The 26241-nt window shown below is 40.4% G+C and overlaps 2 protein-coding genes across 3 annotated transcripts; both read left to right on the top strand.

Annotated features, from left to right (window-relative positions):
- The first annotated feature begins 9624 nt into the window (after nucleotides 1-9624).
- Nucleotides 9625-12848, top strand: snrpe (small nuclear ribonucleoprotein polypeptide E). The gene is made up of 5 exons (XM_046384850.1): nucleotides 9625-9806; nucleotides 11176-11202; nucleotides 11303-11365; nucleotides 12160-12238; nucleotides 12622-12848. Exons 1-5 carry the CDS (start codon nucleotides 9753-9755, stop codon nucleotides 12675-12677), a joined length of 279 nt encoding a protein of 92 aa, XP_046240806.1. The 5' UTR covers nucleotides 9625-9752; the 3' UTR covers nucleotides 12678-12848.
- A 594-nt stretch (nucleotides 12849-13442) lies between these two features.
- Nucleotides 13443-25989, top strand: cdc42 (cell division cycle 42). Of its 2 annotated transcripts, none has more exons than XM_046384849.1 (6): nucleotides 13443-13595; nucleotides 18640-18780; nucleotides 19361-19433; nucleotides 19971-20080; nucleotides 20418-20615; nucleotides 22332-23372. In XM_046384849.1, the coding sequence occupies exons 2-6, from the start codon at nucleotides 18676-18678 to the stop codon at nucleotides 22419-22421; spliced, it is 576 nt and encodes a 191-aa protein (XP_046240805.1). In that variant the 5' UTR covers nucleotides 13443-13595; nucleotides 18640-18675; the 3' UTR covers nucleotides 22422-23372. The 2 variants fall into 2 exon arrangements, with proteins under 2 accessions (XP_046240805.1, XP_046240804.1); XM_046384848.1 differs by lacking the exon at nucleotides 22332-23372 and adding an exon at nucleotides 24111-25989 and having other exon boundaries at nucleotides 13444-13595.
- Nucleotides 25990-26241: the final 252 nt, after the last annotated feature.

Genomic DNA, 26241 nt, shown 5'->3' with positions numbered 1-26241 from the left:
TGGAGTGCTTTCTAAAGACGGTAATTGATTCAGTTTTTCTCTAGCAGTTCTAAGTGAAGGTGTGTGAGCTGCAAGCTGGGCTACTTCTCTGCTGTTTGGGGTGAATGAACAGACCCTTCCCAACTATCATGTATTGCTCTTAATATAGCCAATGTGTTTGGAAGCACACACATCTCCTGTGGCAAATTTTCACTCAGAGTGAGACAGACAGCAGCAGAGAAGACAGGTTGTTCCTGTGCCTGTCTTGAAACTTATTTACCTGCTGTTGCACACTAACAAGTCAGGCCACAAATGTCACAGTGATTGAAAGAATTGCTCAGAACAATGATAATTATCCCCTCCGTTGAGCTTCTTTGCTGTCGGCAAATGAACCAGCACACTTCAAAAATGCACAGTGGACTCAGTTTGTAGAGTGACTGAAAGTTGCCAGATCCTTACTGAATTTTTACAGACAATATCAATAAACCTGTGAGGAAGATTAATTGCAGACGCTGCAACACTTAACATGGCGCCCGATTTCTCTTTGGCTCACGCTGTGTTTTTGAATGATTAAATGCAGGAATCTGTCCTGCTGTTTGAATAGTTTTGTCTTTTTGTCTTGCATGAATCTTTTCAAATAAGACTTTTGCTAGTTGGGCATTTAATAATGAAACATAGATGTATGAAACATGATATACAGAGTTGTAAATATATATATATATATTAGTGTACTATGTAACTATACTTAGTTTGGTAGTCCTTAATTACTGCAATTACTGCATAATTATTTAATAACTACAGCATATGAGTAAAATAGCTATTGGGTACCTAAAGTTTTATGTTTGGGGAGAAGACAAAAGGTCAGGAAATAAAGGGTCACAATTTTGAACTTGGAAATAAATTCTTATTTTTTTAATTACTAAGTAACTATTTAAACAGAGGGTTCAATAAAATTATTATTACGTGGTAATAAGGAACAATGTGGTAACTGCTGAAACTGAAGTAAAATTATTAATTTATGGGGAATTAGCGTGACTGCAGCACCACAAGGCCACAGATGTAAGCACAGAGAAATAGAAAAAAGTAAAAAACAAATAAGTAAAATAAAATAAAATAAATAAATAAGAGGAGAAATAACGGAGCTCTTGATGTGACAAAAGACAAATGGTGTCTCGCAGTGAATAATGACGTAGTATCAGCCTTTACATAATAAAAATACTGGTGGCATGCTTTGACTCCGGCCATGGTGATTTGACTACGACACAGGGATGTAACCCGGCTAACAGCTGGGACCTCTTTATTCAAACAATACTTCTTTAGCAATATCTCAAACAGAACTTCTCTCTAAGAATTCTGTTTTAGAGCACATTTGCCTTTCAACAAAGACCATTCTGTCGTAATGCAAACTGCTTCGAGGACAGCATGAAAATGCAACAGGATGATGCAGTAGGACAAAATTTCCACCCGAATTTCCCAATCCTGTCAAACACAGAAACATTAAGAACTAAAGCAAGGAGCATTTTGAGACGTGAACTTTCTTTCCATTTCACTGAGGATTTGTACCACGTTGGTGCCGTCTCTTTCTCCTCCTCAGTTTCAGAAGAGACTCTGCTGTATGAAAGGAGGGATTCAAGCAAGACGAAGATAAAGGTCATACAATCTGTCTGTTAAAAAAGGGATTTTTTTTCTTGTGTTTGAAAAGTGTATTGACATGTTTGACACTCCAAGCTCTGTTTTTGTTATGGTAAAGTGAATGTTGCTACAGTAGCCCAGAAATGACAAACCAAACACTGCAGCCTAGTCTAAACCGGGCACATTATTTGGCCACCAGGGGGCAAGGGAACAAGCTGAAAACACAACCCGAACATAAACACCTGCGCTGCTACAGCTGATGCACTTGCAAACACATCCAACAAGCTCAAGAGCAGCTTTTCCATTCTTTGTCTTGATGAAGTCCAAAAGTCACTCAATTCCACCAAACCCTGAGAAACATCTGGGTCTTTAGCTATCAAATGCTCTTCTATGTGCACTGCTAATTAACAGCTTTGTCAGAGTGCCAAAGCACAATCAGCATCCTCTAAAACAGAAAGCATACCAAAACACAGGTCTGTACAGCAAAATGTGAGTTGTTCACTTCAGGGTCCTCGCAAAACAAAAACTCTATAAGTAAATGAATAAATAATAAGTCATAAAAAATAAATCTGCTGTTTGTGGTGTGGAGGATGAGCTCAGGAGTCTTGCAGCCAGTTTTATAATCTGCGTTGCTTGCCAGATGGCAGCAGGGTGAACAGGCTGCGACTGCGGTGGCTGTTGTTCTTCAGGCTTTGAGCAAAAACCTCAGCTCACCTCACCAGTTTCTCCGATGCCTGGAAGGTGAGTTCCAGTGATGTTCTTGGTGGTTTTTATCACTCGTTGCAGAGCCTTCCTGTCTGGGGTTATGTGAAGCGTGCCAGTATGTTCCCAGTCAGGATTATATCTCTTACTCCTCCTCAAAGTTTTCGTTCAAATTTTTTTTTTTTTTTTTTTTAAAACTTCCTGTTAAAAGTTAACAAGAACTTGGAGCGTGGAGATGTGTGTTGAACTCAACAGGTTCTGTGATCCAGGAACCTAAACCCACTAATATAAACCTCCACTGCTCAGTGTGTGTCTGTGCTTCTTTTCTGTTTTTGTTTTTTTCAAAAATCAGCAATCAGTTCCTTGGTTTGAGTGTTGATCAGTAAGTTGTTCTGATATGAACTCTCATCTTTGCTTGAAATCAGGCCAGTGATGGCATCTGCAGGCTTCACAAAAGAGTTCCCTCCCTGTCAGTGTACAGAGTAAACAGGAGGGAGCTGAGCATTTAACCCTGGGGGGGCTCCGATGTTGACCACTAGAGTGTAGGAGGATTGCCAATCCAAACTGTTTGGGGTTTGTTTGTGAGGAAGTCCACAAGCCAGAGTGCCAAAAGCTCCAACAATGGGTGGTGTAGTTTTATTAAATCACTGAGGCAATTAATCGATTATCAAAATTGCCACTGATTACTTTTTCTGTTTGTGGACTTCAGTTACACCAACTACTATATCTGATTTTATCTCACCATAGAGAGCAGCAGTAAAGAACTCCAATAAGACATCATTAGAAAGTTTGTCAGATAAACAAAGACTGAAGGGATCTTACTTTCATACGCTGCAAATACTCAAGGAAATGTTCTGAATCGGAGATACTACAAAAGCTTTCCTCCTCGTCCTCCACTCGGTGCCTCTGCTCACTGACCCCTGCCACTTTTGGAGCAGCTTTGGCCAGCATGTTCATCAGATCCCCAGTGTTACAGCCAAACAACCTCACAATGAAAAATGCCTCCACATTTCCTCGGTTTCACAAACACTGTTTGAAACAAAAAGCCCTTATCAGCCCTACGTATTATTCATCGTGTTAATTGGAGGGAAAATAAATGTATTGTGCATCTCGACTGTGCTGTTAAAACAAGATAAGAACCGCACGAACAGGTCCGACTCAGTGGCTATTGAATGAATTGTTTAATGGAGAAAGTGTGAACAAGTTAGAAACTGTTTTTTTCCTCCCTCTGTTGTGCGGAGGTCTGGTACTGCTTATGTGACTAATCTGGTAAACCCTGCGAGATGTCATTTATTGATTGTCACTTATTCGGGCATTGCCCATTCGAGCAACAAAAGTCAGAGGCCACACATGTGGATGAACGTTAAAAATATAAACACACACAATCACCACCCAAAGCAAACAGGTTTGGTAATCCAACCACTCGGGAATGTAAAGTTGTGTGGATTCCCCCTTACCCAACCACAGTAAGCATAATTTGCATTTCCAAAACTACTCTTAACATTACAGTGAAGTACTGCAGATACAGAGGAGAAAACGCCAGTTAGATGAATTTGAATGAGTAGGAGGTTGTATTTCTTTCATTTACATAGAGAATTTTGGTGCGTTCTCAGCAGCTGTTGATCTTTCTTCCACCTCAGGCCACAAAGGGTCTCACCTCTCTGTTCACGTTTGTTCCTGACAAGTACAGCCACCTTACATCGAGAAAGTGTCGACTTTGCATGAATTAACTGTGCATTTCTCCAGATTTTTTCAGAAAAGTTTCATGACCTCAAGAGATCGAACAAGTTGCACAAATCATATAAAATTAAAACGTGGAAAGCCACAAAATTGTTGTTTGAATGTTTCAAAGTGTTTTAAGGGTAAACAGATTTTATATAGTACACACAAACAAGGGAGTATGCTGTGAGGTGAGATGCCACAAACCATGTCCTGGTTTTGTAACATCTATTGATGCAAAAAACGAGGTAAATATTATATCAGCATTAAGAGATAAAAATAACACGTAAGTAAACGTATTTGTTTGGGCACAGAAAATAAAAACATGTTTTGTTTGCTTCCTATATCACGGGGTAAAGCGATAACAAGCCACCCCAATCTGCATGGAGCAAGCTGATTGTGTACTATGAATAAAGCGAATAAACATGTCATCATGCGTGTTTTGTGAAGGCCATGCTGACTGCTATCACCTCTCTGGGTGATACCATCAGCTGGAGAGACTGTGTCACTTTCAGAATGAATAGGTGCTTGAGTAGGTGGAGGGTTCACATCCAGGTTGAAACAACCTGCCATCTAAATACGCACAAAAACACTTCTACTGAAGTCATCGGCTTTGACGGTTTATTCATGAGAACACACTTCGAAACACAATGCGGCACAAGTGATCTGGTTACGTAAAGTCTGAGTGATGCTACTGCGTTTTCAAACAGCTTATTGATAATTGTTGTATTCAAGACCTTTTAAGTACGAGTGTAACCTACACTACATTTCCAAACTGGCACAAATACAAACATCATCAGGTGACATGGCTTGGAGCGAGGCTTTCCCATAATTCCCTATTCCCTTCATCATAAAAATTCAATAATTTACCCTATAGGGAGCAGTAAATAGAGATTTTTTGACACTTCGGTTGTGTTGCACAGTGTTGCATCATTTGAAACTTGTAGCACACAGCGAATCTGTTGTACAGGCAGAAGGAGTAGTCAAGTACTTGGCATGTTTTGATCTGAGCGAAAGTAATGAAAAGATTCCTTTTCTGAAGAGCTGAAGAAAAAGGACGGAAGCATATCTTGATGAGTTGGTGAGTGTCATTCAGTTTTTGGGGTTTGCTGGTGTGTTTATGTGAAAATAAGGGTTCCAGAGTTTTGCCCTTTATGAATCCTGATCATTTTTGTGTCACAACTGGCAGATACCAACTTCCATAACCCTGAATTACCCACATAACAAACCGGAAGTATTGTGCCATGAGATATCAGGCAGAAAATACTGTGATCAGCATTATGATAAAAAATAACACATACACATTTATTGCATTCACTACCTTGTTTTTTTTTTTTCAAATTCTGAGTGTGAAATTGACTCACTAAATGGTATTGTGAAAAATCAGTGCAAAGCAATACCAGCGGAGCGCGTGAATAAATCAGTCATGAGACCCTACAGCAGTTGCTCATGATGTAAAAAGCATCTCTAGTAATGAATTTACTGCTCACTGCGCAGTAAACTATTGAGTGTTTTTTTATGTACCTAAAGTGAAGCTCTTACTTTCTCTTTTACTTTCTGCTTTTATTCAATTATGGAAGTTTTCAGGAACGCCATCTTTGTACTTAAAATATGCTGTAATAGAATTAATACATTGCATAAAACTGATGGAAAAAAGCAAACTTGTACGCTGATGAAGTAGAATGTGTTCTTCGTTTTGGTGTTTTCATGATAAATCGATAAACAGTTCATTCAAAAGTTTGAACTAAAACGTAATATTACTGTTGCACACGGAAGAAGAGTCACAAAGTCAGCAAACTGACTCCACAATGTTCGATGTGCAACAATATCCACCTTATGTTTGCCAACAATAAAAGTTCAAATTTAACAATAAGACAACCTAATCCGAGCCACTAAAAGGTTGAGGGTGCCACAGTCTGCTGTCAATGCATGGATGTCAGTGACCCTCAGACAACACAGTGTGACAGTTTAAACTTGAGTACATGACTACTTTCATCCTGCCTTAAGGCAAAAAAGTACACAAAAGTGCACATTGTAGTAAGTATAATTAAGATAGTATAGATAAGAAAGCATAAATAGAGTGTTATTGTAGTACCTAATAACAAGCTTTATAATAAATATATGATTAAAGTGTGACATAAATTGTCTTACAACAAGGTCTGTATGTGCTCAGACAAGCAGTCTAACTCGAACTGTGTTCCATGCACGCTATGAATATCCTGTCAGTCAGCAAGACAGGAAACAGACAGCCAGCGGGTTGTCTGGCTGGCTCTACCAGCCTGACCGCGGGGGTCAAGCCTGTCAGGTGGGGGTTAGGCAGGTGATGCTGATAGTGAAACAAAGAACCACCACCGCCACCACCAGCAGCCCCTCCTCCGCCTCTTTCCCCATCCCGTCTGCCTTCCCTTCCCCTCAGAACAATCACCACCAACAGGAACAGGAAGTGATGTAGAGAGGAGGTTGATCTAACCAGGGCAATTCCTTTGGCCGGGTCAGATTAGGAAAGAGAAGGTAGGAAAGGCAGGCGTGGAAATGAGAAAAGATAGAAAACACACACGACATGGAGTGGCAGGGCATCCTGTTTGGGTGTGTGTGTAACTTCCCTATTTATAGCATATTCCAGTGGAGTCTTAAAGTCTTGTCTGTGGTGTTCATCAGCGACCTACAGTATCATGTAAGACCGTGCTATGACTTGATGATTTGACTATGATTTTTATCTTATACTACTGATCTATATTTCCACAATATTTATGTTTTCCCCTGCCAGATTTTATCATTATGAACAAGACAGACATCAAAGGATGTACATATGACCTTGATTTTGAATGAGGCGATGACAGCAGTTTGAGGCACCACGCTCTCATGTGTGCCTATGAACACCAGCCTCCTCATTGTTGTTTTGACTCCAGGGCCTGTGTGGCGGCCAGCTGGAGTGCCAGGGTCTGCGGCGTCTCCCTTCTCTCGGTCTTCTTCCTTGAGAATGTGGGCAGGCGTGTGGCATTGAGAGTCAGCGGTCCATTCCTGCTCTCATAGCACAAAGACAAGCATGTGGCACTTGACAACGATGCCCGATGAGCGACGCACGCCACCACAAGCTACAGCAGCCCTGCCTTTTAAGATGCGGCCGAGGGGTCCCTGCCTTGAAAGGTGACACCTCGGCCTGCGCCACCGAGGCTCCTTGCGTCTTTTCTTTCCCCCCACTTGCGGACTCTTGTCTGTCCTCGGCTGCTAAATTTCCGTCGCGCTTTCTCCTCTGAGTTGGGGGGGGCAAGCCTGTGTTGTATGTTATTAATACTATTGTTAACTGCACAGTCAAGGCTGGCCTTCCTGACTCAGCTCATCATGTTACAGGTATATTGTGCACAACAGAGAAATTTCCAATCCTGCTTTATATAATACCAGCTATAAATATCAGAGGGAATACCTTGGCCAATTATGGTTAGTTGCAGGCTGCCTTGATGGCAACAGACTTGAAGATTTTCTTCTTGGTTGAAAAGCAGGCGGTGCGCTTTGACAGTGGTCTATTGCTGGGATTGCAGATTATGGAAGAGATTATTTCTCTGGAAGTGAATGAGCCAATATGTAAGAGATAAAGGCCAGAACAAGAGTGAAGGTTGATTTATCTCCCCACGGTCCAGATAAACTGCCCCAACTCACTTCCCCAAACATTTCAGAAATTCAGTCAGCCTGCTGGTGCAGGGTCTGCTGTCACGTTTGATGTGGCACAGCACCCTCTTGAGGCGAATGTGTGGGAATCGATTTGGACCTGTTTGTATCAACACCTAATAGTGAAATTTTGGCCTTCAGTAAAGTTAAACATAAAAATCCTTGATTTCATTCTTACTTGCAAATTAAATAATAAAATTTATTCAGCACATGTAATGAAAGAACACAAAAGAACACTTAATTGTTAAATTTAAACAATACAGAGTGCCTAATGATCAAATTTATATTTTTACCCTAAACTTATAACATTATTCATACTTAAATCATTTATCTGAACTTATGTAGTTTGAATTCCCCTCATTTGCAGCAATTTAATGTTGTGCTTTGAGTTCACAAATTCCAGTTTCAGTTTCCAATACTTAAAAAATTATTTTTATAAATTCTGGATGTAAAAATTGTAGTCAAGTTAATTGTTATGTTTCTCAAATTGTATTTGTGAAATTCAGAAACTAAAATTTCAGATAAAAGATTGAGTCATCCTGACCGACATTAAGCAGTCACGCCAGAGTGGAATCGATTATAACTCTCTAAACTTTCAGTTTACATTTCATTAGACATATGATCCAAGAAGAAAAGATCAAGAGAAGTGACTAGAAACCCTGCACACTTTAATTTTCAATTTTAAATGTGAACCTGAAAAAAATCACATTTTTGAATTTGCTGTTTTTAATTAACTTCTGCAAATTAAAGACAAGAATTGAAATCACTTTCGCTCGAGATGTTTTCTTAGGGTAAAATGTTTTAATTCAACAGTATTATAATGTCATTCATTTTTCAAGTATTCAGTAGGCTAATGGTCAGAAGTCATAACGTACTGAAAAGCATCTCTTTTCTTCCATACACCAGGACTTCAAAATAGGTACTCCACTTCAAGGACAGAGCTCCTGCTCATTACAAGGTAATGAAAATACCAAAGTATGTAGACACTTGAACATTACACCAACATGTCACTGTATAGGCATTAATGTTCTGCTGTACCAGCCAATACTCTTCTGGTTTCAAGCTTTCCACTACATTCTCAAGGTGCAAGAATTTGCTCCCATCCAGCTACATGAGCATGTATTCATGTAAGTTCATCTTCGTATGTACTGTGTTGGAATAGAGAAACCAGTGTTAACCACATGGTCAGATCACACACAGAGCACGTCAGGCAGAAGGGTGCTGGAACATCAAGGGCCATGGAAGCCACACATCTATAAATGCCTTTATTATTTCATTTCTGGCAGTTACATACATACTACAGGTGGAATAATAAACTAAATACACAATCATGTCGTAATAATATTAAATTAAAAACAACTGAACTGTCCTCAAATATACTAATGTAAGGATGTGCTTAACATGAAAACTAGTGGGTATGAGTACTGCTTTACCCATGTTAACAGTTTTGTTTTAAATTGTACATTTAAAACAAATGTTGCATGGTTGTGAATGATTTTAAGGGTTCATATTGTCCTTCTACCAACAAAGCAAGTAACTTAATTAGTGTCTGCTATTTTAAATGCGATTATGGGTGTAGACAGTCTGGGTCAGGGAGTCATCATAAATGACGCAAGGAGACACTGGTGATAGTTTGTGTAAAACAGTGACTGATTTTGCTTTGATGGTAGATTTAGAGTTTCTGCATAGCACAAATGGCATTTCCAGCCACTTCATCATAACAGCAAATGTTGGCTGTCGTTGACTGTTGCGGTACACGCACTCTGATTTACTGTTGTTTTATTTAATTCTTACTGTCGGCTTGTCCAATTAAATTTTTGCCCGTGTACACATATTTTCTGTTTGTGGGGCAACAAGTTGGTGCAGTAGTGGCCTCCTGCTTGTAGGGGGCGCGGTTACACATGATGTGGCCTCTCTATTATGACTGGCACCGCACCCGGAAGGAAACGCGCCATTGAAGCACCTCACAACGTGAGCGTTTCGTTAAAGTGCACTCTGTGAGAAAGGTGCAATTTTTTTCATCTTATACCTTCTGTAGGTATTTTGCAGGAACCATGGCGTACAGAGGACAAGGACAGAAGGTCCAGAAGGTTATGGTGCAACCCATTGTATCCTTTTTTATTGCAGTGAACGACAGACGCGGTTGAATTGCTTGCTAATTCAGCTTAGCAGCTAGGCTAACCTTTTCTTATTAGCTAGCTAGTCATTCATTTCCTGAGTGTGAACGAGGACAGCGTCTTCACAGAGCTATGTGATGTTATTAGGTCTTAAAACCAGAACGTTTTGTGTTTATTTGAAATACCTTAGCAAACAATTCTTTGACGTGTATTCAAAGGAGCGCTATGTAGACGTAGCCATCGTAACGTAACGTTATCTACCAAGCTAACGTAGTGCGCGCGCCTCCATTAGTGTTACATGCCGAAGATTAACGTGCTGTTTGAATTACTTGCTCAGTATCCTAATGAACATGAGTTGAAGTTAAAATGGAGACAGTGTCTGTATAATATACTTAGAATTTTGCATTTACATTGAGGTTTTTTTCCCCAAACCCCTGCTTTCACTCAGTAAACCATCTATCCTATACGCCTTCACCGGCGTTGCTAACTCTCGCGAGACAAAAGGAAACCGCGGCTTCAAAAACAAGGCTACCCAAGACTATACGTGCTGCACAAAGACTATACACAGTGCAAGAGAAAATGGTTAACACAAAAGGAGCAGCATGAACCAGCATGCTGTTCTATGTGGATGTGTAAGACAGCCATAAAGTGCAGGTAGAACAGTCATTTTAAACAGTTTGAGATTTAAATTGACAATTGTTGTGTGGTGAACATCAGTCCAGCTTCTGAGAATTGAGGAGTCTTCAGATCAGATCAGAATCAGAATCTGATCTGAAGACTCCTCAATTCTCAGAAGCTGGACTGATGTTCACCACACAACAAGTCTTATGGCTGTGGGGAAAGAAGCTGATGCACAGTCTGGTCGTAAGAGCCCAAATGCTTTAGTATCTTCTGCCAGAAGAGTGAACAGTTTGTTTGATGGGTGTGCACAGTCATCCACAAAGCTGATAGCTTTAAGGGTGCAGTTTGTGACGTAAATATCCTTTATGGAGGGGAGAAAGACCCCGGTGATCTTCTCAGCTGGGGTGCAGTTACCAAACCAGGCAGTGATGCAGCTGCACAGGGTGCTCTCAGTGGTCCCTCTATAAAAAGTGGTGATAATGGGGGGAGGAAGATGAACTTTCCTCAGCTTCTTCAGGAAGTGGAGCCACTGCTGAGCTTTCTTAACAGTGGAAGTAGCACCATAATAGATCTGGAGAGTCTGCTGCATCCAATTAAGTCGCTTGTCCTGACAAGCAACCAAATCTTTTAAAATAAGCCCAAAAACTGCAGCTTGCAATTCGTGAAAGTGTTCCTCATGGTGAACATATTCAAATTGCATCAGTGTTGAACATTGAATTTCCTTGACTACATGTATCAGAACCTAATTTTCAGGTATCTACAAAATGTAAGTGTTCAGTTCAACCTTTTTCCACATTTTCTTCTAATTTGTTTAATGTGACGGATGAATAAATGATATCATCATTTCTTGTTCCACTCATTTGCAGCGCTCACGGATCCAGGTGTGGCTGTATGAACAGGTGAACATGCGGATAGAGGGCTGCATCATTGTAAGTCCCCCCCCCTTCTAATGTATTGAAATAAAATATTAGTATTATTATTGTAAGTTTATTGTTTTCTCTGTCATTTCATTAAAATATGGCTAATAATACAAGTACAGTATGCAGGCTGAATGATCTAGAGAGCATTCTGTGACAGCATCTTATCTTAGTAGCCATGTATTAGTAAGTGATTATTCCTATGAGTAATAGACAAATCTGATAAATACTTTTGCTTTATTAATAAACAATAGTAAATTTACAGAAGATAACATGTGACAGCTCTAAAATTACCAGCTGGCTTAATCAATGGCAGAGAGAAGGGTTAGCAGGTTTACATTAGCTGTAGGACTGGCTGCTGTGGTAGATGCATGGGCTGAAGTGGGCTAAACTGAACTTTACTTTGAGCAGCCCTAGTCTAGTGGCTCTGTTAGAGGGTGCATAGATATTTTCTTATTATTTCCCATACCTTAGTATGAGTGTGGACCCCAGAGCATTGTTATTTTTTTCACACTGATTTTAGACATTGTTTTTTTACTTTTGGGTGCTGTGTTTTTGAATGAAATGTGTTAACAGATGGAGGGGAACAGTTGGCTTTGCTTATCAGTTTATAGGGATTGACTATTCTAGTGATCAAATCTCACCACAGCGCGACCCTCCTTATGAACAGGTGGTATTCATCCAGTTGAAAGTGGCAGTTCAGGTTTGTGCAGAACCTCCCTCTAAATTGAGGGATTTAGGATGATGATATGCAAGTGTGACCTACTGAAACTAACTTTTGGTTCACTGTTCCCTCCCTGTCACAGGGTTTTGATGAGTACATGAACCTGGTTCTAGATGATGCTGAGGAAGTTCACATGAAGACAAAGAACAGAAAGCCACTGGGTAAGAACACACTACATTTTGACTTATATTTGTTTACCGTACTCTGTGTTTACCTTTGCTTAGCAGTGATTTATCTGTGTATCTGCACACTTGACACTTTGACACAGACAGTTACTGACCTTTGTTATGATGCTGCACAAACAGACTCTTAACAGCAGAAATGGTACATCTGAGCTGTGAGGGGAATGGCTAGTAGAGAGAAACCAAATGTGCTTTTGATGCTACATGTGCTGTCAAACTAGTTTCCTTCTCATTTGTAGCAAACTTGATGAGCACTCTTGGTGACTGACTGACTGACTTGTCTCTCTTCACATCCATTATCCTGGTCTTCTGCTTCACCTCGCCACCTTGTGTTAATCCCTCTTTCATCCTCTGTCTCCCAGGGAGGATCATGTTGAAAGGAGACAACATTACCTTGCTGCAGAGTGTGTCTAACTAGGACAGTGGAGATGGCTATAAATCCTTCCTCGCCCAGAATGAATTCTTTTTCCTTCTTGTTTAGTTTTTGCAGACGGTGTTAAATATGTTTATGTTTATATAACATGAATATTGTAATTTTTTCTTTCTACCACATGTTTCCATTTTGAGAATAAAATCTTTTTTTCTTACAGCTACTGCCTGTATTTTCTCTTACATGAAATGTTTCTAACTCTTCAGTTGTTTTGCATGAGTGATTGGGTCATTGAGCTGCAGTGCCATCTAGTGGCAGATAACTAACTTGCTATTTTCTTATGTAGGTCAATCTCACAGCTCAGAGTCCAGTAAACAGGACAGAATACATTTACTTGAAATTAGTGTATTTCTTAGTGTTTTGCATATAAATTATTACATTTAGTGTTGTGAAACAAAATTAGTTGGATACGTTTTGGTACTGCAAGGTACAACTGTGAGAAGAATCACTGCATGAAGCATGAAAGCAGTGATTCATTTCAAGTCCATGTCCAGAGAGTTACATACATTTGCCAAGCTTAATATAATCTGTTTTTGATTGGATGCGTATAAATACTGGGACATAGTGTAATCGTACACTAAGTGCCTATAACGCAACTATGAAGACGCACTGTTTTCAAACATCACTATTTAGCTGGATTTAAGGGTCGTTATCCGAAGGTGAAACAGCTTTAAATTTCGACTACCATAAATCTCCTAAAGCCTCGATGATGACACCGCAGACTACTGCTGAACGATTTATGGTGCTTACTTGGTTTTTGGCATTTGCGATTAAGTGGCCTGGTTGCAGATTGATTAACGTAGTTACGTAGTAGTTCGCTACGCACGCAACGTGTCCCTGTTCTGTTGACTGGGAAGCCCCTAGTGCGGAGCTGCCAACGCCCGGCGTTAAGACACAGAGGATACGGTACGGAAAAAATATTTTTGTTTTATTGGGATATAACTGGTTGTTTTAGTTTGGACGTTATCAACATTATCTGTGTTGTGGGTGTGTGGTATATGGGTTGTAATGAACAAATTAAAGATATCATTTAGGAACAGCATCCGCTAAGGTTAGCTCAGCCGATTTGCTAGCAAGCCAATTGGGAAGAATAGTAACAGTAAGCAAAGCAAACAGACAAGCAGTCTGTAACGTAAGACCGGCCAGTAAATAGATCTCCTGGGACATGTAGCAACCATATTTTACATCAGATGTATTTGTGATTGTAGTGTAGAATTTGACATGTCTTCGCCCTTAAGTTAGCGAATAGCAAAAACTAGTTACTAGCTAGCGGTTAGCTGGTTGACGAACAGAAAAAAAGGCATAACAAACGTCAGGTTTGTAGTTGGCTACTATTTGAAAATGTAAGCAGGGTCTCGGATTGTAGTTGTACGGTGCGATGTTTTGGTGCGAGGATAAATATTCACAATACTGGGATGGGTTAAAAGAGGGACTAGTAAATTAATAAATGTGTAGTTAGTTTAAACAGCCGGCAGGAAATTAGGCCAAGTTGAGGCCGGGGATGTGGCTGAAATACAGCAGCTAAGGCTAATACATCCAAGCTAGCAGTAGCTTTAAGGGGTAGCCACCTCTCAAGCGCGATCTCGAAATGTTTTGTTTTCTTCTTATACCTGTTAGTTAGCGTTTATTACATGTTTAGGCTGACGGTAGCCTCTCATACTACTCGTGGTCGTACAGGTAGGCATGTCATAAGTTGTGATGAGAGTGATGGATTAGAAAGACACTGTTAGCACAACTCGTCTCAGATTCTGGGTCAGCGTCTGAAGAAAATGCTCAAGACCTCTTGTTATTGAGCTCTGCCCATGTTAAGTTTCTAAAGGCCAGATGTCCAAGGATTCTCTAAATCAGTATTGTGCTTGAGCGCATCGTTGACTCTTTGTTTCAGAATAACAATAAGGAAAGCTAAGACCAACCTCTGAGATATTGCTAAATTCGTTGTAATGCGAGTCACAACCTCGCAGACGTGAAGCTGTGTCTATGTTGCGATGTTTGATTCTTTGACTGGTATTAAAGTTCTCAGTAGAAATGCACTTTTCTCAGATTATTATTTGCTTATAATATTTCTGCCTACATCTAATGCTTAACGTGCAGTTAATATCAAGTTAAGAGATTTATGCCACATCAAGCTGATTTTCTGCTGCTTTCATTACTAGTCCTTGAGCTGGCCTGCCCTCAGAATGCTTGCTGGCCTACAAACACAAATGCCTGGATTAAGTCTGGCAGCATTATTGCAGCTGCAGCCACCCTCTGTTGCCCATGGTCATCAGCTTACTGCAGTGTTTAGCCTAGAGTTTGTGAAATATTTCAAAATTCGTCTCGTTAGAATAAATTTCAAGGTTTCCACAGTTGCATATTGTTTCCTGAAGTACGCATTGGCTCTGTGTGACATTATTATTCTTCAGTTCATATGCTGTAGTGTGGTGTTGTGCTCCCACATTAAACTGCAGTTTGCTGTTAAACACTTAATTTTCCTCTGAGCAGAAACTCTCATTCCTGCTGTGTTTTGCTCTAGTGTTACTTATTAGCTCCCATTGCCACACACACCCTGCAGGACTCTTCTGCTCACTTACTGTGAACAGCTAACAGCTCTCCTCTTGCTGATTTCAGTATGGATTTGCTTTGTACTCTTGGTTTAACTAGTTTAAGGACCTGCAAGCAAACCATTTATCACTGTATTGATGGACCGGTACTTTTGAGACAATTCAGAATCTCCACATTTTTCATAGGCCTCACACACAGTAGCCAAAACAGGCTACAGTGTGGACAGCCTTCAGTTTAGTTTGTCTGTTTGTCCCAAAAGCTTTTTCCAAATCCAGGTTGGATGGTTGATGCAGTACACTAATGCATTTTACCGACACACAGAGAAACTGTCAAGTGTGTTCATCTAATTGGCCTCTATAGAGACCACTGATCAAGTTATTTTTAATGAATACTGGCCGATAAGTCGGAGCGTCCTGAATGTTCTTTTGTTAGGCAGTGTGCTAAAATAATTCCTCCACACAATGGCAGGGTTTTCCCTTGCTCAACAACTGGTTTAGTGGGTGTCTTAGGCACAGCCTCACTTTTTTTGACTGGCATATCACAAACCAACTTTAAGGTGTATACCACCACCACTGCTTTATTTGTTGCCTTTTATTTCATCATTGGTCAATAACACAAATTTCCCTTCTTGCATTCCTACATTGCAAGTGGACATTTTCGTTAGGAAAACACTGAATTCTAAGAACAAATTACAAAGTTTCTAAGGCCTCGTTCAGGCAGAATCCATCTTGCGGTAATTAGTGCAGTTGTGCGGTGGTTTTGGTAGGAGGGAAGAGAACATTATTGTTGGGTCAGTAAACTCTTCCTGGGTAGCACCATACTTGGGAGCAAAAACTCCTCCAGAGAGGCTGCAACAAGTTTGCAGAGTATTTCTCTTCCCCTGCTGATCTAGTGTGCTGGTGGAACAATGTTGTTTTAGACACCAACAATATAATAGAAACTCAGAGAAAGTTTATGGTTGGATCAATGCTGTTTTTAAGTGCTGGACTTAATTCAAATGCCTCGTCTTGATGTGCGTTTCTCTCTGTAAGACCTTGGTGTCTTGTACCTTGTATGACTTCATGTATGAAATTGAAAGCCAAAATACGCAAAATTTTCAACTGCCATGCAACTGGCATGCAACATAGTCTGCTGTGTTGATTATGGAACTTAGTCATAATGACTTTATGTTTTGAAGCAAGAAAATCTAGATTGTAATTGACAGATGAACCAGCAATGTTACACATTCAGCATCTGTGAGAAATAATTTCTCATTATTTACTCATAAAGAATGTTTTTTTTCTTTGGACTTCATGTAGTGAGCTTGTCTTCTTATGCTAGTCCCCTGTACAATGGTTTGTTGAATCGAAGGTGTTACAAGAATGCCCTAAATCTTCGTGTGTTTTCGTCTTAGCTGCTTGGTTTGATCTGCAGTCAGGGTAACCTCTGCTGTCTCTTAAGAAACAGGCCTTTAGTCAAGCATGCTGTTGAGTCGTGCTTTAATAAGCATGATGTATCAGTTAGCGATTCCCAGAGCAAGCCCTACTCTGTAAGTTGCATCCCTCTTTTGTATTCTACCACCACAACAACATCTTCAACAGGAAAACTTTGTATTTTTTGACCAAGTGTTTCTTGATGTAATTTCATTAAGTTTAAGGGGGGGGGGGGGGGGTTTGGATAAGCCAGCAACGGAAGGTGTGCCCAAATGATTTTTGTATCAAAATTGGTATGACGGGTCTTGGAGAAATCGATCTATAGCTGCCCCTAGTTTCATTAGACAAATATGGGTCCTTAAAGTAAGGAAATGTAGTAAGTTAAAAAAAAATCCCCTCCTATTGGGATAAATTAGATTACTTAATGGCATGATCAGAGACACATTCTGCTATAGTCTGCTATTTCTGCTAAACAGTCAGTTGAATACAGTATAAAGGCCTGTATGTAATGTAATTCAAGCCTGTTTTGCATAGGAACAGATATTCTCTTGGATATCCACCTGTGTTCTGTTTTTTTGGTAAACCATGTTCTGTAACATTTGGTGCCTGCAGTTTTGTCCCTTGTGCTTCTCTCAATGACACCCCCACCCCCACATAATGGTGCAGAGCTCTGCAGTGCTCAGCTTCTGGAGGACACTCTTGTCCACATAATACATATGGGAAAGGCACAGCTGTGAATACTACAATTTAACAATGACAGAATTTAGCAGCTAATGATTATTTTCATTATAGATTAATTTGCAGATTATTCTCAGGTGGTTGGATCTATACGATACAAGAAAGTGGTTAAAAAAATGGACATTAAAATTTCCCACAGCCCAAGGTGGCATCTTTGGATTGTTTGTTTTGTTCAGCCAACACCACAAAAAAGATATGCACGTTACTTTTATATATTGCGTAGAAAAGCGTGTATATTGTGCATGCAGGATCACTGTGACATGCCAGGTGTCTTACTGGAATAGTACAGAGCAGTCTTCGATGTTAACACCTGTGCCTTTACCTATGATAAATCAAAATGTCTGCTATGAAAAAGTCCTTTTACGGTTTCTTGTAGGTGTTGTTATCCATATTGTGGTTGTTGTACTCTTTTGTTTGCAGCTGAACAAGTGACCTTTAGTGACCGCACTGCAGAGTTCTTCTCTAGTGATCCCTTCACAATTGCCTTTGCTATAGTTTTTCTGTGTTTTACATATGCAACCTATAACTTGCACAAGCACATTTGCCCAAATTCCCATTTCAAAAATCACATTTTTAATAGAGCTGTTGGCAGGTGAGATTTGACTCCCAAACTAATGCGGGTCGCAGATGTTCTTTCAGTTCTCACTACCAAACCGGGGTTAAATACATTAAAAAACGGAACAGAATGCATGGTCCAAAATTAATGTTTTGGTCTGTGTGCTTATGGCTGGTAAACTGAAAATTTGCTGGCCAAAATTTAGGTCATGCTCCAGTTTATACATGTGTTGAAAAGTGGTTTTACTGACAGTTTTTTATTGACAAGTAATGAATGTGCCATCTGCTGTTGAGCTTTTCAGGGTCTCCCCCAGAGAACTGGCTCACTCTTTATTCTCCACCTGAGTGTCCCGCTGACTCAAAATGTCCACACTGTGCAATACAGTACCCGTTAAGACATAAGTAATCCACAGATATTTAAGTCTGCTATTGATATTTGTGGGGGGTTTTGTGTCATGTAGGGGGATCTTTATGCAAATAGATGTTTTGTGTTTAAATGCTTCTGTATTAGATGCACTGAAAAAAAGTCAAATGTGTGAAATCTAAATTACAAATGAAGTGAATTCTCTGTATACAGATTTTTATTCATTTGTTGTATATTATTTATTTTTTACTTTTGCTTGTGGAGACACTTAAGTTTATTCAGACAGTAAGCAATGTAATCAACTTATGAAGTTTTCTTTCTGTTTGCTCTTCTGTTCTAGATCTTGAATGAGTAGTGAAGACTGTAAAACATAGCTATGCAGACCATCAAGTGTGTCGTAGTTGGGGACGGTGCTGTGGGTAAAACCTGCCTGCTCATCTCTTACACCACAAACAAGTTTCCCTCTGAATATGTACCTACGGTAAGTGTGTGGATGCCTGTTAGAGTGATAAGCAGGATTCCCAACTTATGTAAATTTAAATGTGGTCTGTGGTGGTGGGTGGATGGGGTTGTATATATATATATATATATAGCCTTGTTTAAATGTTCAGGAAGAAGGTGTGTTTGGATGAAAACAGTGGCGCAGGTGCTGTGAAAATTTCAAAATAAAGCTATATCTTTACGATGCAGACATGGGTTGGTGTTTTTACTTTGCATTGATCATATACAATCGTTGATCATTGAATCCGTGTGTCGATCAGAACAGTGGTTTTCATCCCCCACTACTGACTGACTTGGCACTAGTCAGGTCCACTTAAAAGCTTAAAACAGTAGCAATAATTGGTCTACATTTAACAGGAGGGCTCACACCACTTCCTTTCTGAACACAGCGACCTACAGTATACAGCTGTATCAGCTAGATCTTTGAGACATGGAAAAACTGTGAAACTACATACCTAAAACTGTAGTATTTGTCAAACTGTAGTGGTGGTATAATATATACACAATTCACCGTTGAGCAGATGAGTGGCTAATCATTAGTTTTGGTCTGTGTGTTTTAGGTGTTTGATAACTATGCTGTAACTGTAATGATTGGAGGCGAGCCCTACACTCTTGGCTTGTTTGATACAGCAGGTAGGTCTTTCTTCATCCAACCTGCATTTGTTTAGTTCTGTTCTTTCAGGACACCCAGTTTATGTAACTATTAACCATTAAGCCTTCGTCATCATTTGAAGAAATATCTGATGTCACAGAACAATGGTCCTGTTCCAAACAGGACAGGGTTTACCACATAATATATGATGATATGATCATTAATGAGAAACTTTCCTGCTCTTGTTTCATATTTATTTCTAAGTTTCTCAGTCAATCACCATATTGAAGTAATCTAGGTTCAGATGAATTAAAAAAAACATTAAATACATTTATACTGTGAATTGTTCCTGTGATGTTAAATAGAAGTCAGATATTGTTTTGAGTTGTCTTTCTTCACATTTCCACATGCTAACTTTTCTGATCCCAGGGTGTGCGCTGATAGCATTTTAATTGTAGACTGGGGTGTGTCCCCTCTGCTTTTGGTGCTGTTTCTCTTTCTGCAAACAGAGGTGTCTCACTTTGTGTAACACGATGGTCATACTATGGAATTTAAACATTTGTGTGTGGTTTCTCTAGGTCAGGAAGACTACGACAGGTTACGACCTCTGAGTTACCCCCAGACAGATGTCTTCCTTGTCTGTTTCTCCGTTGTGTCCCCCTCCTCCTTTGAAAATGTCAAAGAAAAGGCAAGTTTAGTTCTTCCCTTTTTCCCCTCACCACTGGCAATCAGAATTATTCACCTTAACAGTCTTAACAATAAAATAGACGTTTTTATCTATTAATGACACCGTGATATGCATTTGATCCAAGAGTAAACGCTTGTATTAGGAAGTTGTTTTTCTTTTGATGAGGTACTATATTACCTTTACTTTTACACAAGTTGCAGTAGAGTATATTGTAGGAGCTGGAGACTCCCCAGTCAGTACTTCAATTCTTAGTTAAATGTTGTATTGCAGATGTTTTCCTCACGCTTCAGTTGCACAGCATGTTTACCTTTGCATTACCCTGTGTTTGTGTTTCCAGTGGGTTCCAGAGATCACCCACCATTGTCCAAAGACCCCTTTTCTGCTAGTTGGGACTCAGATTGACTTGCGGGATGACCCATCTACTATAGAGAAGCTGGCCAAGAACAAGCAAAAGCCCATCACTCCGGAGACAGCTGAGAAGCTGGCGAGAGACCTCAAGGCTGTGAAATACGTGGAGTGCTCAGCCCTCACGCAGGTAAAAAAATATATAGATAAATATAATATTTTAAAATTATGCATAGATGTATATATAGATATATACATACATACACCACAATGGCAAGAACTAAGAAAAGGGAGGAAAGAGGAACATGTCCGTGTCCCCCCTGACCTGTGCACATTATGATTGATGAGTTATGTTCTGCATGGTTTTCTGTTGGCTACTGTTCTAACCATAAATTCAGTGCTGTTGTAAATTGTAGATCACAGATGTTTTTCATGTGGCTTTAAAACCTTGCTTCAGACCAGGCTGCCCTTAGCTGCAGTAGTACTGGCAAAAGGAGCAGTTCAGGGTGTGCAGTAGAGCGCAGAGTGGAGTCTCTCGAGTTTCTTGTAAGTTGCAGAAAGTCAAACCAACATCAAAGCAATCATAACCGCTTGCTCTTGCATTGCCTGTGCTGGGGGGAAAAGTTGCACAGTGAAGACTACAGCTGACAACGACCACTCACTCACCACTTCGACGGTTTTTGGTTGTTTCATTCCAGACAGCCACGTTGTTGTGAAAATAATGTTGTATTTGAATGATCGATGATGAATAAGAAGACCCTTCTGTGTGTTCCTTCTTGACTTTAGTTGTTGGATTGCTGGTCTCTTGACTTGCTTGCCTGAACAGCCAATCCGAGTGATTTCTGATGAGCTCTGTCGATAAGGGCCAGCTAGTGCTGACGCGCTGAGACACACCGCAAAACTGGGGTCAAACATGCTAACCAGTGCCCAATAAGGGCAGACAGTCTACTGTTGGCCTGTTGTGTTTCAACCCAGAAGGAGAGTCAGTTCATGTGTTATCTGAAAGCCTCTATAGCACAAAGGTTCAGTGAGAATGATGTGCTTCTGGCCTCTAACACTAGATTCAGCACATTAGATTGCGCTGATGGTTTCTATAATGTTACCACTGGATTAGCAAATAAACATGAAGATATTAGTGACTTTATGGAAGTGGCTTCAATTTTCCTTTGAGAGGCAGAAATGTCAAGTGAAAATACTGCTGAACTGGTATGTTTTGGAAACTGTGGTTGTCAGAGGGCTGTTCTCAATAACATGTCTGGCTTATTTCTTATTTTCCTGTTTTAATTTAACTGTATGCTGTTACTGGAAATGTTTAAATACAACCAGAATTAGCAACTCAATATTAGATTTAATATCGTAGTACTCAGTACTTCTCTTGGAAGTCAGTCAGTGGTTTTATGAGTGTTTCTGCTCCATCAAGTCTAGCATTTGCTGGCATTAGTGCATTACTGTTAGGAACCCAACGAGAGAACATGACTCAGAAGAGAGCACTTTGAGCTTGGCCTCACTCAGACAGAGAACAATAGTGTTGATGGAGCTATGGTGTAGCCCCCACCTCCCTGCTCTGCTCCTTCCTTCCTCCTTCTAGTCTCTCCTTGGCACAGCTGTTGCATAGCTGGTGATGTCATTTCCTGTTTCCTGTCGGGGATCTCAGCAGTGTATCCACACCTCACTTTCAGCCTGCCTTCTCTGTCTCTCTCTTTCTGCCACACTTGACTCTTCACACTCTTGCTACCATGCATCCTTCACACAGTTGTCCTGTAACTCTCACACCTTCTTTCTGTATTTGGCGCAAATACGTTCATCCTTGTTCAGCCATGTTCTTTTCCTCCTGTCCCATCTGTCTCTTTCTGTGTTTGCTGTGCTAATTGTGCTGTTGTTCTCTTCCCTCTCCTTGTCATTGTAGCGAGGGCTGAAGAATGTATTTGACGAAGCTATCCTAGCTGCCCTAGAGCCACCTGAGACGCAAAGAAAGAGGAAATGCTGTATATTTTAAACCCTCTCTGCCACTGCTCTCATCTTCTCCTTCTCTTATTGCCATTAATCTCTGCCTTTCCATTCCTTTATCCCATCTCTCTCCTTTCCTCCGTCTCTACATGTGCTGCTTTTCAAATCTAGACTGATCTCAGTCTCAGCCAGATAGCTACCCAGTCAACAGCTGGCTAACTATCTGTGCTTCATGGCCCGATTAACTGATCGAAGGCCTTTCTTCACTCTAATGACTCGTTGCCTTTTCTAATCTGTAACCGCAGACGTTTAGTTTGGTTGGTGTGTTAATTTACTTCTTATCCTACTGTTGGATTGGTCCCCGTCAGCTTAGTTTTACATCATAAATCTTGCACTACATCACAGGATCATTCCCAGTCTTCCTGCTAAGGCCCAGTGTTCATTAATGTGGCCCCTGTGTCTTAGAAAGGATGTAGGATGTAATTTGGGATGTACCCATTGTTTTAGTTAGTCTTTCCCCTCTGTCGGTAGTAGAGGGTTAGGCTTCACATGGCACACATTGAGATTGATCTCAACACAACACAGATCTTCCGTTTCTAATGCTAATGTATTTTTTGTACTACTATTGATGTCTAATGTAACAGAACTTGGGGTCGGACTGTGGTTATGTATAGGGGGTTGAGTACTAAAGTCACGTATAGGGAGTGTTTGCCAGTTTTGACAACATAAACACATAAAGTGTCTGCTCTGTGGTACCACGGTGGTACTGTGTTATTGATCTGATATAAAACTAAACCTAATATTTCTCTCATTTCAGTCTTCTGTAAAACACTCCTTGACTTGTTTGGCTCAACTTTCTCCATGTATGATACTAATGTGCCATTAACGTTGGTGCATATTCTGCTGTCTTGGAAGTCCAGATAATACTAATAATAAAAAAAGCTATAATTGTGTGACATGACTTGATTGAAATGAATAAATAAAAGACCCTTCAACTCCTCTCTCTGGCTCTCTTCTTTTTCCAGTGTTTTGTTAGAGAAGAATTTAGTCAGGTTACTGGACTGCCTTAAGCAACATCGAGGGGCTTAACGGTTTACTGCATAGTACAGCACTGTGTCAGAGCAGCTCTGGTTACTTCACATGACCAAGCTCATGGCGAAAGCAGCTCTGCTCAGGAAAACATTCAACTCTGAGCATAAGAGTAGACATAGTTTGGAGTGATTATAGTTATAATTTTGCATATGTCTGTTCTGTGTTGGCTCTGAATAACTCATTTTAACCTGAAGAGCAGAGCCAGTGTAGTAAAAACGAAAGAGGAGTTGTGTGGAACGAAAAAGCTCAGGTTCCAGTTTTGTTTTGTGTTGTGGCGTCAGGGGTTATGTTCTCTTTTTCCTCCACTTTCTTGTTTGACTTGCCTTTGATTTCAGCTGCACTTTGCACTCAAACACGCATGTGGTTTATGTTGTTGACACTGACTGAAATAACAACATTTTTAAGAAAACAGAAAATTATCTTTTTGTTTGTTGCAGATCTGATTTGATCAGTTATTTCCCCCAACCGCACGCTTGCATTCCACAGTCTGTTATGACACTCTACTGTATGATGTTCAATGCTGCCTTTTCCCCCACCCAGTTATTTTTTCCTCTGTTTAAGCTGTTTCCCTCTACCTGCTTTATTTGACCTGTGTTTTTGTTGCACCCCTCATTGAGCCTGTGTGTTTGTGTGTTTGTGTTCACAGAAAGGCCTAAAGAATGTGTTTGATGAGGCGATATTGGCTGCATTGGAGCCCCCAGAGCCCAAGAAGAAACGCAAATGTGTGCTGCTATGAGAGGCTCCATCCTTTTCAAAGCGCGTGCACACACGCACACATCCATACATCCAACACGTACATGCATACAACACATTCATACATCTTAAATACATGCACACACACACGCCCTCTCCACCCCACCCCTTTCCCTTGCTCTGCTAAGGCTGGTTGACAGCAGCGTCCTCCATAGGGAAGACTAGAAACAATTCAGCCTACCAAGATTCAGATACTTGTCTGCAATAATAAGAAGCTTCACCTCTAAATTTGGGACCGAAGATCGACCTAACCTGGCCAACAGGCTGCTGTGGGCTCTGGGCAGGGTGGCATAGCCTCGGATGGGGATCCACATACCAAGCTTACATACAAGTAGACTTCATTCTGTCAAGCTTTTGGTAAACTGATTTTCATCCAGTCATTGTTGTGGCCTAATCAACTTTTAGATGCCTAGCCTTTTAGTTGTCCTCGACCAGTGTAAAGGTTTAATGGATATAAGCCCCTCCCCAGCCCCTCTCGGCTGCCTGGTTGGCAGCTGCTCACGCTGCTGGTCCCGGCCCCTCTGTTGACGAGCACAGTCGTCGCCTGATCCCTATGCTCTTTCACAGCACTACCTAAAGCAATCCTAACCGAGTAGTGTTTTGTTTTTCCTTGCCAACACCCCCTTTTCTCCTCAAACACACAACAAGTCTGTTATATTTATTCCATTTTCCAGGTAGACATGCTCTTAACCACTAAGGAAACTGTGTAGGTCTGACAGGGCAGTATGGCTAAAACTCCAGAGAGCTCTCTCTATTTGGGGAAATTGAATGAGTAAATATTGCCATCTAGTATCAAGTCGTCTTAGGGTGGCCTGTCAGTGCAGAGTCACAGTCCATTTGAAGTGTGGTAATCACTTGAAGAGCTAAAGGCATCCAGTAGCAATGGGTCTGCTAGTCGACCACAGGAATTGGCCTTTTAGATGCAGGGAACTTAAACAGTGTTAGCAGAACAAGCGGTGTGTTCTTTATGCGTTGCCAGGGACCAAGGGAGGGTGAAGCAGAAAACTGTTTGAACATTGTCACCACTTTACAGTTTGAGCAGGCACAGCAGAAGCATCTGTAAAACAAATGTTCCTCGGCTTGCATCGTCAGTCAGATCTGGACATATATATTTGGACAGCTCATCAATGAATATGACTTTCCACCAGAATTCTGTGCCAGGTCAGAATTTGGTGCCTTCCTGTAGTGTGTTCATCCAGGTTGTTTGCCTGAGGTGTTCGAGGGCTGTCTGGTCTGTTGGGCCTGTTCAAACTGTATGGTGCTGCATGTAGCTGAGCCTTGGTCTCTGTTCTAAATGATAGGTTTAACAGATGTAATTATAATGTAAGCTGGCACACGATGTTGATGTAGGCTCCAGGTGTTTTTACCAAAATCTTTTTTTTTTCTTCATTACTTCTGTTTGTGTTTTTTTTTTATTATTTTATATATATAAATATATTAAAAAAAGGTTACTTTCACTCCTTTTACATTTAGGGGTTGGAATTCATCTGAACTCTTAACTTCCAGTTTATAGAAAGAAAACCTCTGATTTTTTCAGTTAAATAAAAACCTCCAGTGACAGACAGACAGTTTGGTAAAAATTATTTGTGATTGGTTGGTTTTTGCTTTTCTAAACTGGTGGCTTCGAGTTGGATTGATGTCCAGTCCAAGTCAGTATAATTATTATAACCTGTTGTTGTTTTGGTGCAAAACCAAATGCTTTGTCTAAAGTCTTTGTTCTTTGTATATGCATTCTTTTCAAAAATATTAAACTTATACCTTAATTGCCTTTACCACTTTTCACTTGCAGTTCTTTTTTTTTTTTTTTTTTTTTTTTGTTTTTAATTGCGAGCAGTTAACAACAGATTAATCTACTTAACTCTCAGCAGACTGGTGTTCTGACTGTGGACAGAAGTCAGCAACAAGTCAGCTTTTCGTTATCGTCAAAGCTGAAAACCGAGCCAATGCCATGTGTCCACGGTCAGCTTTATTTATTGTACAATACAAGAACACAGCATCCAGTTTCTGTACTGTGTGGTCGCTGC

Source organism: Scatophagus argus, chromosome 3, assembly GCF_020382885.2.
Source record: "Scatophagus argus isolate fScaArg1 chromosome 3, fScaArg1.pri, whole genome shotgun sequence".
In the NCBI taxonomy this organism is placed as follows: domain Eukaryota; kingdom Metazoa; phylum Chordata; class Actinopteri; family Scatophagidae; genus Scatophagus; species Scatophagus argus.
Note: the sequence above shows the minus strand (reverse complement) of the source record. Positions and strands in the feature narration are given on the sequence as shown.

Excerpts from the sequence above, each read along its gene's own strand:
- snrpe (XM_046384850.1), top strand. The coding sequence starts at position 9,753 with ATGGCGTACAGAGGACAAGGACAGAAGGTCCAGAAGGTTATGGTGCAA. Across the intron at positions 11,366-12,159 it reads GGATAGAGGGCTGCATCATT|GGTTTTGATGAGTACATGAA; the intron begins GTAAGTCCCCCC and ends TCCCTGTCACAG. Across the intron at positions 12,239-12,621 it reads AAAGAACAGAAAGCCACTGG|GGAGGATCATGTTGAAAGGA; the intron begins GTAAGAACACAC and ends TCTGTCTCCCAG.
- cdc42 (XM_046384848.1), top strand. The coding sequence starts at position 18,676 with ATGCAGACCATCAAGTGTGTCGTAGTTGGGGACGGTGCTGTGGGTAAA. Across the intron at positions 20,081-20,417 it reads TTGAAAATGTCAAAGAAAAG|TGGGTTCCAGAGATCACCCA; the intron begins GCAAGTTTAGTT and ends TTGTGTTTCCAG. Across the intron at positions 20,616-24,110 it reads AGTGCTCAGCCCTCACGCAG|AAAGGCCTAAAGAATGTGTT; the intron begins GTAAAAAAATAT and ends TTGTGTTCACAG.